Genomic DNA, 17,731 nt, shown 5'->3' with positions numbered 1-17,731 from the left:
AGATCGACAGCGTCATTACAGCGGCAGCAAGGATCGTTCTACCTGTCTGGAGGACAACGCCAACCAGTAGCCTCCTCCGAGACGCCGGCTTACCGTCAGCCAAAGTCGCCTTAGAAGGCGTCCGTTTACGGGCCGCAGTCCGACTACAGAGGATTGATCGCCGACACCCGCTAGTCGCGCGGCTCTCCCAGCAGGGACAGCAACAGACGAGACTACAACGGACGGCTGAACTTCTGCCAAGATGCGGAAGACCAACGTTCCTCCAATCACAGTACCTGCCAAGCTCACAGGATCAGATAGTAGTTCAATGCAAAGAAGAGGCTGCGAAAGCTTTCGAGCGCTGGCTAAAGACAGTACCGGAAAGCCATATGATCGTCTTCTCGGACGGCTCCAGGGCGACGAACGGAGCCGTGGGGTACGGCTTCGTCATCTACCGAGACTCCAAACGCATAGCGCAAGGGTGCGGCCGACTCGGACTAGCAGAAGTGTTCGACGCCGAGGTCGAAGGGGCGCGAACCGGCCTCAGAAGGGCTCTGCTCACCAATCGCGGTCATCCAATCCACATATGTATCGACAACACCAGCGTTATACAAGGCATCCGCGGCAAGGCGCCGGACTCGTCACAAGACGCGTTCCTCGAAATCCAAGAAGCGGCCAGGATATTTGATATACGGACGCACTGGTCCCCGGGACACCAGGGCATCGAAGGAAACGAGGCCGCGGACCGGCTGGCCAAAGAAGGAACGACACTGCCGGCGCGGATGGGTCAAATGGCAACACTAGCGGGCATCAAGCGGCTTGCAAGGGAAAAATTACAAAGCCAGCACAGGAGATGGTGGTATAAAGAGCGAAGGCCGCGGTACGCGGACTTGGGGCTTGAGGCAGCTCTGTCCAGCCCTCCTGAACTGGCCTTGCCGCGGGCTACGTTACATCACCTGCTGGCGGCACGATCGGGTCACGGGGACTTCGAGCAATATCACCGACGTTTCAACCACGACGACGCTCTAATGATGTGCTCTTGTGGAGAGGCGAAAGACGTGGACCACCTGGTCTACTGTCGACTAACGCTGGCGAGGAGGCAACGGTGGCCGACCCTCCACTCTCGCAGTATGCCCGAGCCCATAGGTCCTATGGGATCTCTCGAGGCCTACTTCAAGAGATTAATCACCGACCCACGAGGCTTCGAGGCCTTTCTCCGCGTGACGGACTTCTTCCAGAAGATCTGTCTGCGGTAGCAGCATCCACACCTAGGTAGATGTGAGTGCGGACTACAAAGAACCTCCCGATTCCAAGGGACGATTTGGGAAAGAATGAAACTGGGGCACCAGCGGGAACCGGGGACAGACAGAACGCGTAGTGGCCACAAGGCATGATTTGGAGGACGATGTAAAGAGACGACGTACTGTAGAGTAGGTAGCCTTGGCTCACGGCCCTCCACGCCATATACCCTTCGGGAGGTCTGCGGTAAGGGCTCTAGCCCGGCCGCCACGGCGTTAAATACAACAACAACAAAACAACATAGAAATCGGTCGAAGCGGAGATCGACTCCCACTCATCGAGAAGAGTCATGGTACTCTGACACTTCTCTCGAATAACCGCAAGACAGTCAGTGCCCAAGGGCAGCCTCTGAGGGATCTCACGACCCTCAGCAACCCCAGACTTGGTCAGAACATCCACGACCACGCGTGCACCCTTGATCGGATCACCAGGCTGGTTGTTATCGACGGTTTCCAGCACCTTTCTGACTTGGCCCGCTGCGCTATCGATATACGCATCAACAGACTGCTCAACCTTGATGCGTGCACCGGGGTTCAGGAAACCGGTGCGGAAGTAACCCGGCTCAAGGATGCAGACGTCGATGCCGAAGGGCTTCAGCTCGTCGTGGAAGCCTTCGGTTAGCAGGCTGACGGCAGCTTTGGTGGAGCAGTACATGGCAAAGGCCGGGCCGCTCTTCCAGCTGCCGAGACTGCCGATGTTGACGACGGCACCGAAGCCCTGGTCGCGGAGGTGGGGGGCCACTGCGCGGGAGACCTTGAGAGTGCCGAGGACATTGGTGTTGTACTGATCAAAGACTTCCTTGGCGCTGGCTTCCTCGATGGTGCCTTCGAGGATGTAGCCGGCTGAGTTGATGACGTGGGTCACTTTGCCGTGGAGGGCGAAGGCCTTGTTGACGGTCTCTGTGATTGTGGCCTCGTCGGCGGTGACGTCCAGGGGAAGAAGATCGGCGCCAGCGGAGGCCAGGTCATTTAGCTTGGCTGGGTTGCGGGCGGTTGCGATGACGCGGTGGCCACGCGAGAGAGCTTCTTTAGCAATGGCGAGGCCGAATCCTGAGGAGGCGCCAGTGATGAACCAGACTGGAGAATTCATTGTGAAGTCGAAGTATCTCGGTTAGTGTAGTATTGCAGGGGATTTGTTTGAGTAGCAAAAGTTATGAAGACTTATTGCGGGCAAGATAATATGAAGCTGTTGTTCTGATGTGTTGATGACAATGAAGCTCCATACATCAACAGAAGCGGAAACATCTTGTCTCTTATAGCCTGATGGTCTGTAGGTTTCAAGTCTACTTCAACTACTTTACAGCAAGAGAGAGCAAGAATCCTCCTGCATGTCAGATCCATAGAATTCGTCCGTCATTCAAGCCACTCGGCGATAGATGTCTGGTAGTGGCCTATCAATGGCTTGTACGGCACGGAGATTAGAATCAATAGGTCCATGCCAAGTGATGCCAAAGATTTCTTGCCGCAAGTTCTTTTGTTCGTCAAACTTGAGGGGTTGAACTGTGATCAGTGATGAAGAGATGCTTCCGTGATGGTCTCTGGTGTAAGTGAAGGTGGTGTTAACGCCGAAGGATTTGTGGAGAAAATGCCGACTATCGGGGATAGGCGATGTGGTCCACTCGTTGGAGATTAGAGTGCATGGACTGGGACTAAGGTAAGACTAAGATAAGTTCCTCAATGATTGGACCTCGCCGTCAGCCAGTCTTTTGAGAGCTGACGTTGATCACATACCTCAAAAGAATGTTTGCGTCGACGGGCTTGGCTTTACATGCCGGTGCTGAGTGTCGAGAGCGATGTTGACATCCCAACCCCAGAATTCCTCTAGCGTTTCCCAGGCGGCGTGCGGAGCGGTGGATCTGGCTCCGTGAGTGGAGCCTCCCTCGGCATATTTCCACCTCGACCACCAAATGCCCCGACCACTCGGCGGGGACCTCGTGGGACCTGAGTCGCATTGCATCTCAGGGTCTTTGACAGAACACATTTCTCCCCGCCCAACATGGCGGCGGTCGCAACCTGAACACATTGCGCAAAGAGAAGCCGTCGGGCGCGTACCTACCGAACAACCCAGATCACAGTCCCAGAGCAGCATGAGCCTGCTGCGCCCGACCTGGCCGCCGTCACCATAATGGGTCTTCTGAACTCCCTCCCGAAGCTACCCCTCGTCGGGTCGATCCTCATAGTCCTCTGCTCGCTCTTCACCCCCACGACCGCCTACACCGAACTCGGCGACGAGGCCCTCCGCGCGATCCCCTCGGGTGGCGATGGTTTCAACATTGACACCGGCTCGCTGCTGGCCCCCATCCTGATCCCCCGCGTCCCCGGCACCCCAGGCTCGCTCAAGGTGCAGCAGCACTTTGTCGACTTCTTCCGCGCCAACCTGCCCGAGTGGATCATTGAGTGGCACAACTCGACTTCCAAGACGCCCGCGACCGGAGATAAGGAGATACCCTTCACGAACCTCATCTTCCGCCGCGACCCGCCGTGGGCCAAGGGCGGAGATGTCGAGTATCTGACGCTCGTCGCGCACTATGACAGTCTATACCACCCGGAAGGGTTCATTGGGGCGATTGACAGTGCGGCGCCTTGCGCGATGCTGCTTCACGCGGCGAGGAACATTGAGGAGGCTCTGGTGAAGAAGTGGAAGGCAATGGAGGCCTCAGGTGACGCTGGGAGCGGGCTTGAAGAGGAGAAGGGCGTCCAGATCATTCTGCTTGATGGAGAGGAGGCATGGGTGTCGTGGACGGACACAGACTCGCTCTATGGAGCTAGGTATGTTGGGTGGATCTCTGCGTAACAGGTCTGTCTGGTTAACATTCTCTAGGGCGCTCGCCAAGAGCTGGGAAGACTCTGTTCACCCTGATGGTCTGTACAAGACTCCTCTTTCGTCCATTAGCCTCTTCCTTCTTATCGACCTTCTGGGTGCCCCTAATCCCCGGATACCATCGTATTTCCCTTCCACGCACTGGGCGTATAAGAAGATGGCAAAGATTGAACATCGCATGCGCGAACTGGACATCCTAGAAACCAAGCCGAAACATCCCTTCCTGACGGACTGGAACAAAGAGAAGGTGGGCTTCGGTGGTGGGTACGTCCTAGATGACCACGTGCCGTTCTTGCAGCGAGGTGTCGAGATCCTGCACATTATCCCGACGCCGTTCCCGGACGTTTGGCATAAGATTGAGGACGATGGTGCCCACCTGGACCTGCCGACAGTAAGGGATTGGGCGCGTATCCTCACGGTTTTCGCGGCAGAGTGGATGGAGTTAGATGAGCACCTATCCAAGCAGATAGAGGGTGAGGCTGCTAGCGATTCGAGCGACGTCAAAGATGAGCTATGATTTATATAGTTTGAAGCAGTGCATTTAGACCACATAGATAACCCTCCACTTTCGCGATCTCATAGCAACAAGTTCGTCTATGCCCCAAGGTAGAACAGGCTTCATGACCCTATTGCAATCATTGTGTCTCCAAATTCCTTTACAGATATCGCCTCAAAATCTCCAACATCAGCGAGCCCTGTCCATACCTCTTATACTAGTTTAGCAACCTCAAAGCTGGTTCATTGAGAACATCTTTTCGATATTCTTAGCCTTCAAGGTATGCTAAAGGATGAGATGCCATTATCGATACTGTACAAAGCACGGTGCTAACAACAAAGACACTGTCGACAGGGTCCCACTATGGATGGACCGTGCACGGTCGGTAGTTCGTAATGGACACGAAAGCTGTCCATAAGTGAACGGCCTGTGATGTGAAGCTCCCACGCCCAAGCCAAAGCTGCCACAGACAAGCACCCTCAGCAGCACAATGCGATTCCTCAACTCCCTGACGCCAGCCCTCGCGCTGTTTGCGGCCGGTGCCGCGCAGGCCGCCTCATCATGGGGATTCGACAGTGCCACCGTCTCAATTACTGGCAAGGGCAAGGATGCCACCAAGGAGAAGTGAGTTGCTGCCATTTACGCTTCCTGGAAGCTCTGGGGTGGGAAGGAGGAAGGAAGCCGCGATGCAAGAGAACTTTCAATTGCTGACGAATTGACCCCCCAACAGGCTGAGCGCGACATCCCCCCTAAAAACTGCCCTCTCTCTGGGAGCCAAGGATACTCTGAAGGTCATCTTGACGGCCAAGGAGGGTGACAAGGCCAAGCGCCCGCACCAGGCCTTCTTGATCCTCAAGGAGACCGAGTCTGGCCTCGAGGCCCCCTTCCCTCTTGAGCTTAAGGACACCGGCCGCGGCGTTGTCGATATCGTACGTTTCCCATTTCCCTCGAATCCTCAATGGCAAGTAACGAAAGCTAATTGTCGTAAACTACAACAGGCCCAGAAGGACCTCCCCGTCCAGCTCCTCCTCGCCAATGAGCCCCTCAAGGCCAGCATCGTCATCGGCTCCTTCGGTGCCGCCAAGGCTCTCGAATCTACTCTCTTTGACGTCTCTGTGAGCCGCGACGCCAGCGCCGCCGCCCCGACCTACGACGCTCCCCTCCGCTACGGCAAGCAGCCCGAGATCAGCCACATCTTCCGCGAGGACCCCCGCAGCCCTCCCAAGATTATCTCGCTGGCCTTTGTCATCGTCGTTCTGGCCACAATTCCTGTTCTCCTTATTGGCGTAAGTGTTTATCCCTTCATGTTTCCGTTTTCAGTTGAAAGGAACAATGTGTCCTGTAACATGGAAATGTAACCTTGACTGACTTCCCATTCTGCAGTGGCTTTCTCTCGGCGCCAACGTCAACCACGTCCAAAAGGCCCTCGGTGCCGCGCCTCTCTCCCACGTCGCCTTCTTCGGATCCATCCTCGCCATGGAGGGCGTCTTCTTCATGTACTACAGCGCCTGGACCCTCTTCCAAACCCTGCCCGCCGTCGCCATCGTCGCGACCTCCATCTTCCTGAGCGGCACCAAGGCCCTTGGTGAGGTCCAGAGCCGTCGTCTCTCCGGTCAGCGGTAAATGCTGTTCTCGTAGGAGGAATGCATTTTCTCAAAACAACAAAACATGACCATTCAAGGAAGTGTGGATAAAGGTGGCAAGGCAATGAGGAAACGGCCTCGAGGTTTGCTCACCAGGTCATGTCACGGGCGGTTCAGGTTTTGGCACGAAAAGTTAAGGGGGCCTTAGATGGGGTGTGGAGGAAAGAGAAGCCCCAATTGTACATCAGCATTCGTCACGACAGCATCCAAGCATCTGTGAATTGGACACAAGACCAAGAGTCACATAAAAAGGGTGATTTCGAATCATGAAAATGAATATTTGAACCATCTATCCCTAAAGTACCTGACGCCACGCTCGCTCTACTCATCACACAAAAGAAACCAACAAACAGTCATCACTAATAGCAAACGCCGGATTTCAATCCTTCTCCTGACGCTCCTTCTCATCACCATTCCCCAAAACCTCCACGCTCCGACTCGCCTCAACGCCAACATTCAAAGACGAGGGTCCGGCAGCAGAGTACGCAGGCGGCGGCACATCATCGCCCGTAGAAGCCCGCCTCCTCTCCCCGACGCCCTCCTCCTGCCCAGACGACGGGCCACCACGGGACATGTTGTTACTGGCGTTGTTGTTGAAATACCCCTGCTGCTGCGGCGGCTGCTGCTGATAAGGCCCAGCGACGCCCATGAACCCAGCAGTATCATACCCGTACCGTCCCCTCCTCCCACCGCGCTGCTGCGCCCTCATGGCATAAATTACAGCCTTCCGCTCGTCGCGCGCGGCTCTGCGTTCGCGTTTGGCCTCGCGGCCTTTACCGAAGGGGAGGGCGACTTTGCAGATGCCGCAGGGCTGGCCGTCGGGTCCCGTGTGGTTGTGGCCTTCGTGGGGACCGGCTGCGGAACCGGGGGCAGCACCGCCGCCGGGGGTTGTGACTGAGGACTGGTTATTGTGGTTGTGGCCGTAGGGGTTCCGGCCGGCGGCGGCGTGGACTACGGTTGAGACGAGGCCGGTGATGAGACCCATTGTGTGGGATAGAGTGCTGCCTTGCTTCTGAGGTTGAAGATTGGAGGCTGGAGAGCTTGTTGACGGATCTTGTTACTGGTTGTGGCTGGTAGAATGGACGAAGACTTAGTGATAGATGTGCTGATATGCTTCAGATGATGGATCTGTGTTGGTCTACTTGAGGAAAGATCTTCGAAGTGTGTTGTCTAATGATGTTTGATGCTTGGTGATGCTTGATGCTTGATGCTTCTGGTGCTCTTCCAAATACAAAACTCCAAATCATCAGGAACGTTCCTCCCCTTTATATCGAGTTTCCTCCAAAGCACAATATCAACAAAGAGGAGGGGGGTACTGCCACCCATCATTACCATCTCGATTCCCACAAGCCCATATGGGCGCCCTCCAAGCTTTCTTCCCCCATTTGGAAGTCGATTCGAAAGCGTTTCCCCAGAGCCCCAGAGGCGCACGGCGTTCTGGCGTAGCGGGCAGGACAGCAACCCCAGCAGCGAATCTCCTGCCAAGCCACGGCAGCCATGTGGGGCCAGCCCGGCACCGTGCTGCCGGATCCGCCCAAGTTCAAGCACTCGAAGCGGCCCTCGCGAACCCCGGGGGGTCCCCTCTTTCGATCATAGGTGCGAGGTGTTGGTTAGCCTCCTGCACTCCTCCGAAGTCTTCGACTACCAGGCCCCCTAAATGGATGGCTGAGCAGCCACGCAATGGAGATTGGAAGCTGCTGCGGGAAGGGGGAAGGATGTCAGCATGTCAGCATCGTTCGCACTCGGCTAAGTGACCAATGATGGCTGATTTGGTACGATCTTAGCGTGGTCAGGTACGGCGCAGCAGTCGTAGTCTTCATAGCGTCCCGCGGGTAAGACATCCTTGAAAGTAAGGTAGTGGGGCAGAGTGAATGGTGCCTCATTAAGTACGGTGTCGCCGGTTCAGCCAACAAGCATTCTCGACCACGATGGTTACTGAAATGCGAATGCGGAGAGGTACGAATACAAAGGAGGAGTGTCCAAAACGAAGGCCGGCGTAACCGGCCGGCGGCTTTGCCATGCGTGCGTATGTACGAGAAGAACTTCTTCGTCTATACTCGTGAGCCAAAAAGGGCAAATAGCTAGAAAGCCAAAAAATGACTTCATATCATGCATATCTTCATCGTCGCCTCGTCTACCGCTATGGCTCGTACGTTCCGTTGGACGCCGCTACGAGCTCCCACCAAGCCCGCATCAAAGCCATTCCGCCGTTCTGCGTCTCCGGGGTCCTACCACGGCCACGGTCGTTCGGATCACCGGTCGCTGCCGTTGACTTCACGTGCCGTTCGGATCCGACCTCGTCCGCTTTATGAGATCCCTGTCTATCAGAACCGCCAAGAACCTGCTGTCCAGAGTGTTCGTCATCACCGACCAGGACGTAACCCTTCTTCTCATTCTTGCGCGCCTCACCGTTTGGTGCCCATACCTCGTCCGGGTTATCATGGGCCCAAACGCCATCATGCGGAAGCCCATAGTTACGGTAATCGGTCACGTTGGGTGCGTCGTGGGGAATACCGTCCGTCTGCATTGTTGGCGCACTCTTCAGGAAAATGCCTGCTCCCCACCACGTACCGAAACGGCCTTCCCTGTCCTTAGTCAATAAGGCCGCTTTGGCATTGTGCTCAACCCATTTCAGATAGGCCTGGCAGGCCGATGCGTGGGTCGTCTTGACTTGATCATACGCCCTTGCGTTGACAGTCATGCCGCGCTCAACGATGGCGGCGTCGAGTGGCTGGCAAAACGTTACAAAGTGATGGAAGAAGATTCCCTTGAAGGTTTGCCCGTCCTGGGAGCAGGTCGCGCTAGCGTCGCAGGTTTCTTCCATGACACCTCCTCGGCCTAGGCCTCGCCAGGGAGGCAAGTAACCCGGAGGGAGCTTTGACAAGTCATCAAGTGGCTTGTTGAGCCTCAAATCCCAACCAGAGGCTTTGATTACGTTTTGGATCAGCCTGTGCCCATCTTCCAGGTAAGAAGCGCTGCCTGTGGCGGCAAATAGGCCTCTTTGGCCAGTCAAGAGCACTCCCTGATTATAGGTGAAGACAGCTTCACTGCGTTGATCACATTTGGTGTTGCCCGGTTTGGATCTATCAACGTGATAGCCGTCAACGTAGAGACCGGCATGATTGGTCATGTTGACGCCAGTGAGCCATCTGTAGCCTTCAATGGCAGCGGCGAGGTACTTGGGCTCTCGTGTGGCCTCCACACCACTGGCGCGGTTGATCCATGGCGTGGTGTTGTTATCACCGGGAAACCAGAGGTACATTGAGATCGAAGCCGCAATCCAGAGTTCGTTCGTGATGGCGTTCTTGTAGGGCTCCAATCTTGGGTTCCAGTTCATACCGCCGTCGCAGAGTCGTGTGTCCCACCCCTTGGACCCAAGGTCCCAGAAGATTCTGGCTCGGTGAGCAAAAGAGGGTATCCAATATTGCCCATGCCAGGGGCCGTTTGCCAAGGCATCTCCCAGGCCTGGGGTTGCGCTCTCGTTGAGACCTTCCCGGGGATAGAAGAGCTTTGAATGTATGTCAATAAACTTGATGGCGTCGATCCAACCAAGAACAACCCAAAGAATGTCGTCGAATGCCTATGTATTGGTCAGCATGCGTTGCTCGGTGGTGAGTTTGATGGGACACGGAGACGCACTTGATGGCGGATCGCGACGTCGTCCTGGCCAAAGTATGAGGCCACTAATTGAGTGAAGAAAGTATCAATGAGATTTCTTTTGGCTCCCTTATCACCGCTTCCACCAATATCGAGAACAGCCAATGCTTGCGAGAGCGAGGTCAACGAGCCCGACAGCATCGTTTCCATGACGGCCGCGGTCCAGTCGATGGCCTCTGGCCATGTTCCCTGATCCGATACGAAGAAGTCATGTTGCATTACAGTAAGAGCTTCGAAGGTGGCCTCGAGTGGCTCGTCTTTGGCCTTGGCCGTGTAAGCAGTAGCTTCTCTTCCAACCTGGGGGGTTTCTAGGAAGGAGGCGGGCTGTCTCGGTTCGCAATCGGTCGGAGGCTGGGTTTCGGCATAGAAAATGGGGCAATACGTCTCGGGCGCATTCGGAGGAGTCGCAATGAGGGCTGTCGCGCACGAAGAAAGCGCAAGCACCGAGAGGCAAGCCTCGGGCAGTCGAGGGATTGATCGAGGCATGATGGAAGAATCGGTATCAAAACAAAAAAGATAAGACAGCTCAGTGGATGATGGTGAGCAATCAGCTCTAGAAAAGGCCGCTCATGTATAGAAGCGCTCTGCCATGTTCAGAAGGACTTCGCAAGCGCCGAAGCGGGAATTCGACGATGATAATATGCACGAGGAATTGGCGAAGTCGAAGAGAGAGGGCACGCGACGAGGGAAGATGCGGAGGAACTATGCGATGCAAGCAGCAATACGGGAAGCCAGTGGAAAAGCTGGGGAAGAGCAAGACAAACGGCGACCGGGCGAAATGCGGGAAGGAAGCGAGCGATGGCGCAGGGCTCTTTGGCGATGGACGGCCCAGAGTCGAGGACCAGGCCAAGCCCGTTTGCGCAGGAGAACCTTGGAAAAAAAGATCCACCTGCACGAGGCAGATGGACCCCTCAAAGTCCCCTCAAGACTCTAGTGGTCACAGAATGGCGCACCGAGAGGTCACAGAACTGACAGAAGTGGGTGGTGCAAGCGGTGCGTAGTGGTCACCTCCCACCACTCCCACCATCCACCATCCCTCGGAAAGGTGGCGGCGTCGGCCACTAGAACAAGTTCATGCGGGGCATTTCTGGCGGCGCCAAGACCCTGCGCTTTGTCCTGTCAGTCTGTCACTGCTCTTGCTGCCCTGGACGGGAGAGAATCGGTGCATTTGCTTTGCCGATCGAGTACGGCTACCCGATGAAGAAGACCTGGGTTGCAGAAAACAAGCTGATGTAACCTGCTTGCCTGCTCTGCTACTATCATTGCCATTTGTCGAACGAGCATTCTGCGTAGTAGGTCATTGGAAACTTGTTTGATTTGGCCTTCTCTACTATCAACGGCAAGGCAATACGTACCTTACACAAGACTAACCAAGTACCTTACCTTGTGCATGAACGGTCCCACGATTTCCAGCCTCTTCGGCGGTGTAAGGAAACCAACGCCCACGATGGCATGGCACCGCCCAAAGTCGACGTGATCACCTGCCGGTATCTGGCGACCAAGTTGGCGGACCTGGTGACTCGCGTCTTGTGCTCACGGACAGGACCAAGAGCAGTCACATCCTCGAGCAGATTTAGATGGTTATAGAGGCTCTTCAACTTCGAAGCAGCGTCTCCCTGACTCAAGGAATTACCTAGGTAAGATACGGATGAGATGTCTCGGGTCATGGGACATGACTTTGAAATAGGAATGGAAGACGACGGCCGTTGAAAAGTGCCGCGAGTGCTTGAGCGAGTCGGGGAATGCATCGCTAGGGTGAAACGGACCGAGTCGGTCTGTTGGAGATGCGTTGAGATGTGCTCGACCGTGCTAGAATCTGTCTCAACCGCCTTGCGCCTACCTGCTGAATAATGTTGTTGTGAGCGGTAGAAGTCGAAGAAGGGTGTTCCCGTTCCTCATGTTGGTGTCTTATTCAGCACCACGACTAGCGGAAACTCTAGGTGCCTTCCACGTGTCTTGCCTCACCGAGTCTATAATAGGTCTCAAGTGAAGGCAGCGACGACTGGCTCGGTGTGGAAGGCGGAAGTGTCTCTTCACCTTGGCGAAGAAGATGGATGGCTGACGTAATGACGGAAGAAATAACCGAGTGCCCTGCTTTATTAATTGATTGACCTTGCCTTCCCTACGTAAAGTTCCGATAATATTCAACACAACTTCGAGCTACCTGTATTCGTATGCGAACTAAATTAAACGTATGTCTAAACACATACAGATGTTAGATGAAAATAGAAGCCTCTGTCAATTTGACTTGGCGGTTTCCCAACCCTGTCTTGTGCGAACAAGAGAGCGCGTTTCTTTGTCCCGCGCAGGCCAACCAGCACGCGTTTCCAGTTGCAGAGGGCTAGAAGCTGGCGACCTGTTAGTGATGATTCGCCCAGCAAGGGCACTGAGCTGGGCTGGGGGGAGGCAGGGCTGCCCCACTAACATGCACTGACGCCCACGGCCAATCGCCAATTGTTTACGCCTGCAGCTCCGAAAGTAAACAAACCGATCCCTGCACTTCCACACTAGGACGCTTCATTCCTCTCCATCATTTACTTAGGTTGTGAACTTCATCATACATCACAGCTTCTTCTGTCTTTTGTCTAGCCATTGTGCGCGCCTCTATGCCTTGGGCACCTTTCTCTTGCTCGGTATTGCTTCGATTCAGCCTTGCCATCTAATTGTCTCCGCGACATTGGCTATTCGACGCGTCGCCCTTAGCCATTGCGGCGCCATCGTGAATCTACTGTTTCTTCTCGACTCCCGTCCCGGAAACCGCGCCCGACGCGTCCCAGGGCAGTCATGGAGGCCGACTCAGCACACAACCGCTACCGTTCTCGCATTCTGCGGGAAATGAACGCAAACCGCGACAACCCATTCAACTCTCCGCCTTCTTCGACGGGCTCCCACGGCACCGTCAGCCCGACCATGTCCTCTGTTTTCTCAGAACCCGACGGAGAATCCACCCGCAGACTCAACGAAGATATTGCTCGGATTATTGGTCCTACTGGGGGCAAGATCCAAGTAGACTTGGACGCTGCCCACCGCAAGTGGCCCGAATTCTACGCCAAGCCGAAGGCCAACGTCGAAGCAAGACACAATCACCCCGCTCCCAAGCCTACGGGTTCATTGCGTCACAAGGACACCGTCTCCCATAAGGCTATTGTCCAGAAGTATCTGTCCAACATGGACGACGACTCCACGGACATGACTTGGCAGGGTTCTAAGCGGACGCGTGCTGAAATGCAGCCCCGCGTCGAGGACAACGAGTCCGATATGTCAGCCAACATATCCAAGTCACCTTTCCGATTCGATATCAATGCCGACAGCTTCAAGTTCAACCCTCAACAGCAGATGAGCCGTAGTCCCTTGTCAAGAGGACACGCTCGATCAGCATCTGGCAACCACAAGTCAGCACGACGATCTTCCTACGCCGCCAACACTGACCGACGGAAGTCAGACTTCCTGGCTCCCCCCACACAAGCCACCCCGAGGCAGACCGCTGCCGACAATGTCCCTACGAATAAGTCTACCCCTGTCACATTCAACACGATCCGAAGCACGTTCCCTTCGCCTGCCACTACCGATAGCCCGGCACAGAATGGCGCCACGTCACGCTCTTTCTTCATGCCCGATATCTCTCACCTCAACGACTTCATCTCCGGCAACTTGCGCTTCAATGGGGCAGTGAAGAATGGCGTCCCAGTCTTCGTGAAGAACGGACAAGTGCGGGACCGCATTGATGCCTTGCCGCCCAATGACCATGCCGAGGTGGACGGCCTTGCGATTCCCGAGGATGAAGAGAAGATATTCGTGTCCATGGATATGATCCGGAACGAGATTTGCAATCTTCAGGAGCACGATGATTTGGTTCAGCAGCATGCGGTAGAGCTCGAGAATCAGGTGGACCATCTTCAGACCGAATTGAAGCGCATCAAGGGCCGCAAGTCTATCGATAGTGCCCTCGGATCCCGGACAGGCTCAGAGCCGGAAACGGCTGGCGAGGAGCGCTATCAGACACAGAAGCTGAGTGAGTATCATGAGACTGCTTGTTGAAATTCCATCTAACCAGTGACAGAGTTGGAGTCGCAGGTAACATCTTTGCAAGCACGCTTGGACCAGGCAAGCACCCGGCTCGGCATTAACGAGGTCGAAAATAACACCTTGTCTTTGGAGCGAGACCGGGCTTTAAAGAAGCTTTCTGACGCCTGTATGCAAATCGGCGATCTCATGGATCAACTCGAGATCAAGGGAAGAGAACTCCACGAGACCCAAGATAAGCTCAACGCCACTCTGGAGTTAACCAACCAGCAAGAGGTGTTCTGTCAGGAGAAGCAAAGCCACGAGGTCCGGTCCGCCGAAGGCAAAGCTCTTCAGGAAGAGAATCAGACCATTCGCAAGGAACAGGAAACTCTGCAACAGGAAATGGAGTCTCTGCGGACAGACAACAACTCTCTGAGACGCGAACAAGAATCTCTCATCAACGAGAACAGGTCTTTGAGGGCTAATGCGCGATCGCTCATGTCCGAGAACGAGGAGCTTCGCCAGACCACGACCAATGCCAAGGAGGATCTCGAGGCAGCCCGCGATGAGGTCGAAGCCTTGCAGGTTGAGCTTCACACCATGGAGCAAGAGAAATCCACTCTCAAGGAGGACAACGATAGCCTCGTTCGCCACAACGAGAAATACTTCAACGAGAACAAGATCCTTCGCCGCGAAAACTCGGGTTTCGAGCGCAGCATTCACGACCTACACGACGAAAACATGCAATTGAAGGAGGAGATTGAGTTCCTCAAGCAGCAGCTCGATCACTGCCGTCCTCTCGGAAAGACGGATGACTTTTCCGTGCGTCTGGATAAGGAAGTTGACGACGAGGAAACTGAGGAGAACATGACTTCGGCGTTCTTTATGCCGGACATTACGATTGACAGCACACAGAACTCAAGGGTTCTTGATTTCACTCCTGAGCCGAAGAAGATCCGGAGGCAAGCGACGCCAGGCAGGAAGGCTGCCGAGATTCAAGACACCACTGAGCAGACAGATCGCAGTGTTAATGAGCTCGACAACACTGTTCAGAGTCAACAGAGTTCCGTCGCAGCCGAGGGTCGTTCGAAGAGACGAGACTCCACCCACCGTGCGCAGGACTCGACCAGTCAGCAGAAGGTGTCCTTCTCTCTCCCTGAGCGGTTGGCAGCGAGTTCCAAATCCAAGAACACGAAGGAAAAGAGCAGTAAGGCCTCCAACACTGCCAACAAGGGTAGCAAGAGGAGCATCTCTGCCCAATCCACTCCCAAGAAGTCTCTCAAGGGGGCTTCTCTCCCCGATCTCGACCCGTTCCAAGCCGATGACGAGGGCAACATGCAATCGCCCGAGCACACCCAGACGCAGACTCACTCCATGGTGATCGACATGAAGACGAAGAGCAAGAAGGAGTCTCGTACTGTCCACCAAGAAACAACGAACACCACCCGGAACTTGACTAGCCAGAGCCAGAAGTCATCAAAGTCCACGGCAAAGCCTTCCAAGGACAAGTCCATTACCGTCGATCTGATCACGCAGGGCGGGCTAGACCACACCTCGACTACTGATGTCAAGGGCAACTGTCCTGCTTTGACCTCCGACGCTCGACGTGTCCTGGATAGCTTGGCCGGACATAGCTGTAAGAACTGCATTGTGTGCACTCGGATCAAGGCTCATCGTGGAACGATCACTTCTGCCGACATTGCAGAGGGAAAGAAGCGAGTGAAGATCTCTAGGCCTGTTGCTCCCTCGGATCAGTATAAGACGCTGGGCAGTGCCGCGGACGACCTCACAATGCGTCCTTCTCAGCCTCCTGGACATGCTTTGGCGAAGGTCATCAAGGGTCTCGAGGATGAGCTGGAGCACATGAAGATGGATCACGCCAAGATGCAGGCTCGATACGATAACCACAACCCTGCTCTTGCGGAGACGAAGCGCAAGCAGCTCAAGACAAACATTGACGCCAATATGAACGCGCAAGAAGTCAAGAACGGCCAAATCTACGCACTCTACGATGTGCTCGAGGGACAGAAACAGGTTGGACAGGATATGTCGGATGAAGAGCTCGACTTGACTGTCTTCAGTATTACCGGATTGAGTGTCAGGGACATCACTGACCAACTCACTTGGGAGGGCATTCAGGGTTAGGATCATGGCATGGCTTGACGCTTGCACTATGAGCGAGGCGTTGCCCTTGTATGGCGTTCTGGGTTGTATGTTGCAGATATCAGGTTGTTGGACGGGAGGATGACTCTGGTTCGAGTCACTCAGGAGAAGGAAATTGTCACAAGTTTTTGTTTTTTTTTTGCTCTGCTTCATCATTCTGGTCCGCATTGTATATATACCAGGCCTTCGAGGACAGCAGTTTTGTTGGCGGAGAACAATCGGAAGGGATACCCCGTGCCATTATCATACTCTGACTCTACTGTGCATGTGATATTGAACCGCTCGCCCCCTTTCCTTGGAGTTTACCACCGCGTCTCTTGAGAAGTTGAGATGCTTGGGGTTGACTGACGGAACCAGCTTAATCAGCGATTTTGACGCCAAGAGAAAGCTCGCTGTGAACTGCCCAATCGGGAAGTGATCTGCAGACTAACACGGACTGTTGGCACTATCGTCGGCTTCGATGTCTGCATTGATGCTTTGGCTGTGGCTTGACAATCATTCTGCTTATAAACGTGGAAGATTATGTCAGTCCTGAAGATATCAGACCCTCGTTGATAACGCCTGATGCTGATCGATAAAGATGCCTTGTTTGGAGACCGAGAGAGAGCGTGTATAAAAGGGTGGCTTCCACCATCTTCAAAAGCCCAAAGATCTTGAGCATCAATAGACTCATAGCAGCTATACAATTTCCTTGCTCTCGGTATCAACCCTCCTCCGTACCCATCTTCAACCATACACGCCTTCCAAAATGCGTGTCGCCATCGCAGGTTCGGGTGCCGTAACCCGCTACTTCGCGGAAGAGCTCCCCGCAATGGGCATCGACCTCGTCATCCTAACTCGCTCTCTCAAACCCGAGCTCGAAAACATCCAGGGCGTCCGCCAGTTTGTGACGGATTACTCGGTCTCCTCGATCCTAGAGGGCATCGAGGGCTCCGTCGCCCTGGTGTCCAATATCCTGGACTACTCCTCGGCTTTTATCGACGTTCACGCGCGTCTCATCGAGGCGGCGAAAGCCAGCAAGACGTGCAAGCGCTTCATCCCCGCCGAGTACGGCGGTAACCTAGAGGATTTCCCCGACCAGCCGGGCTTCTACGCCCGTCGGCAGGGGGTCGTCCGCAAGATGCTGGAAGAGCAGCAGACGGGGCTGGAGTGGACGCTACTTTCGACCGGATGGTTCATCGACTATGTCGTGCCGCGCCGTAATCGCTACCTCTACGACGGCGGGGACGCTATTCCCGTCAACCTTGCGGGTGGGAGCATGCTGATTCCTGGGACCGGCAAGGAGCCCCTGGATATGACCGCCGTTCGGGACGTGGTTCGCGCGGTGGGCAAGCTTCTCTTTGCGCCGAGCTGGGAGCGGTATACGTACATCTCGGGAGGGAAGGCGACCTGGAATGAGATTGTGCCGTTGATTCGGGAGAAGTATCCGCAGATTAGTGTGCGATATCGCAGTCTGGCTGAGTACGTTGAGGATATCGTTGCCAACCCGGACCCGAATGGCGAGGAGCGGATTATTGCGGAATACGGTATTTTCTCGGCCAGTCACGCCGGGGATCTGCCTGTCGAAAAGGTTGCTGCTCACCGCGAGAAGTACTTTCCTGGCGTCAAGTTTAGGACCGCGAGGGAGTTGCTGGCCGAGGTTGAGAAGGACCCTGATGTTATCGTTTAG

The 17,731-nt window shown here is 54.9% G+C and overlaps 7 protein-coding genes across 7 annotated transcripts; 4 read left to right on the top strand and 3 right to left on the bottom strand.

The window, feature by feature from the left end:
• Nucleotides 1-1,434: 1,434 nt before the first annotated feature.
• BDZ83DRAFT_635633 (short chain dehydrogenase) lies at nucleotides 1,435-2,480 on the bottom strand. The gene has a single exon (XM_060509193.1). The coding sequence runs from the start codon at nucleotides 2,365-2,367 to the stop codon at nucleotides 1,474-1,476; it is 894 nt and encodes a 297-aa protein (XP_060360350.1). The 5' UTR covers nucleotides 2,368-2,480; the 3' UTR covers nucleotides 1,435-1,473.
• Nucleotides 2,481-3,402: 922 nt separating this feature from the next.
• BDZ83DRAFT_744115 (peptidase family M28) lies at nucleotides 3,403-5,059 on the top strand (the record flags this gene model as incomplete). The annotated part of the gene is made up of 3 exons (XM_060513152.1): nucleotides 3,403-4,067; nucleotides 4,099-4,874; nucleotides 4,949-5,059. The coding sequence occupies 2 exons, from the start codon at nucleotides 3,403-3,405 to the stop codon at nucleotides 4,613-4,615; spliced, it is 1,182 nt and encodes a 393-aa protein (XP_060360349.1). The 3' UTR covers nucleotides 4,616-4,874; nucleotides 4,949-5,059.
• BDZ83DRAFT_55743 (Dolichyl-diphosphooligosaccharide--protein glycosyltransferase subunit Swp1) lies at nucleotides 4,820-6,417 on the top strand. Its single transcript, XM_060503530.1, has 5 exons — nucleotides 4,820-4,874; nucleotides 4,936-5,218; nucleotides 5,325-5,523; nucleotides 5,593-5,880; nucleotides 5,978-6,417. Exons 2-5 carry the CDS (start codon nucleotides 5,085-5,087, stop codon nucleotides 6,215-6,217), a joined length of 861 nt encoding a protein of 286 aa, XP_060360348.1. The 5' UTR covers nucleotides 4,820-4,874; nucleotides 4,936-5,084; the 3' UTR covers nucleotides 6,218-6,417.
• BDZ83DRAFT_55786 (uncharacterized protein) lies at nucleotides 6,354-7,333 on the bottom strand. Its single transcript, XM_060503533.1, has one exon. The coding sequence runs from the start codon at nucleotides 7,220-7,222 to the stop codon at nucleotides 6,617-6,619; it is 606 nt and encodes a 201-aa protein (XP_060360347.1). The 5' UTR covers nucleotides 7,223-7,333; the 3' UTR covers nucleotides 6,354-6,616.
• Nucleotides 7,334-8,248: 915 nt separating this feature from the next.
• Nucleotides 8,249-10,536, bottom strand: BDZ83DRAFT_55783 (glycosyl hydrolase). The gene is made up of 2 exons (XM_060503532.1): nucleotides 9,877-10,536; nucleotides 8,249-9,817 (listed from the first exon to the last, which is right to left on the bottom strand). The coding sequence occupies exons 1-2, from the start codon at nucleotides 10,378-10,380 to the stop codon at nucleotides 8,378-8,380; spliced, it is 1,944 nt and encodes a 647-aa protein (XP_060360346.1). The 5' UTR covers nucleotides 10,381-10,536; the 3' UTR covers nucleotides 8,249-8,377.
• A 1,885-nt stretch (nucleotides 10,537-12,421) lies between these two features.
• BDZ83DRAFT_635624 (uncharacterized protein) lies at nucleotides 12,422-13,977 on the top strand. The gene has a single exon (XM_060509192.1). It carries the CDS (start codon nucleotides 12,679-12,681, stop codon nucleotides 13,930-13,932), a length of 1,254 nt encoding a protein of 417 aa, XP_060360345.1. The 5' UTR covers nucleotides 12,422-12,678; the 3' UTR covers nucleotides 13,933-13,977.
• A 2,833-nt stretch (nucleotides 13,978-16,810) lies between these two features.
• Nucleotides 16,811-17,731, top strand: BDZ83DRAFT_756254 (uncharacterized protein; the record flags this gene model as incomplete). The annotated part of the gene is made up of 1 exon (XM_060514724.1): nucleotides 16,811-17,731. One exon carries the CDS (start codon nucleotides 16,811-16,813, stop codon nucleotides 17,729-17,731), a length of 921 nt encoding a protein of 306 aa, XP_060360344.1.

Source organism: Colletotrichum acutatum (genome assembly GCF_030867785.1).
Source record: "Colletotrichum acutatum strain CBS 112980 chromosome Unknown BDZ83scaffold_121, whole genome shotgun sequence".
Lineage (NCBI taxonomy): Eukaryota > Fungi > Ascomycota > Sordariomycetes > Glomerellales > Glomerellaceae > Colletotrichum > Colletotrichum acutatum.
The sequence above is the reverse complement of the archived record's forward strand: the minus strand, read 5'-3'. Positions and strand labels throughout refer to the sequence as shown.

Bases quoted from the DNA above. Each gene is read 5' to 3' on its own strand.
- BDZ83DRAFT_635633 (XM_060509193.1), bottom strand. From the start codon at position 2,367: ATGAATTCTCCAGTCTGGTTCATCACTGGCGCCTCCTCAGGATTCGGC.
- BDZ83DRAFT_55743 (XM_060503530.1), top strand. From the start codon at position 5,085: ATGCGATTCCTCAACTCCCTGACGCCAGCCCTCGCGCTGTTTGCGGCC. The intron at 5,219-5,324 runs GTGAGTTGCTGC...ACCCCCCAACAG, and splicing joins AAGGATGCCACCAAGGAGAA to GCTGAGCGCGACATCCCCCC. The intron at 5,524-5,592 runs GTACGTTTCCCA...AAACTACAACAG, and splicing joins GCCGCGGCGTTGTCGATATC to GCCCAGAAGGACCTCCCCGT.
- BDZ83DRAFT_55786 (XM_060503533.1), bottom strand. From the start codon at position 7,222: ATGGGTCTCATCACCGGCCTCGTCTCAACCGTAGTCCACGCCGCCGCC.
- BDZ83DRAFT_55783 (XM_060503532.1), bottom strand. From the start codon at position 10,380: ATGCCTCGATCAATCCCTCGACTGCCCGAGGCTTGCCTCTCGGTGCTT. The intron at 9,818-9,876 runs GTGCGTCTCCGT...ACCAATACATAG, and splicing joins ACGTCGCGATCCGCCATCAA to GCATTCGACGACATTCTTTG.
- BDZ83DRAFT_635624 (XM_060509192.1), top strand. From the start codon at position 12,679: ATGGAGGCCGACTCAGCACACAACCGCTACCGTTCTCGCATTCTGCGG.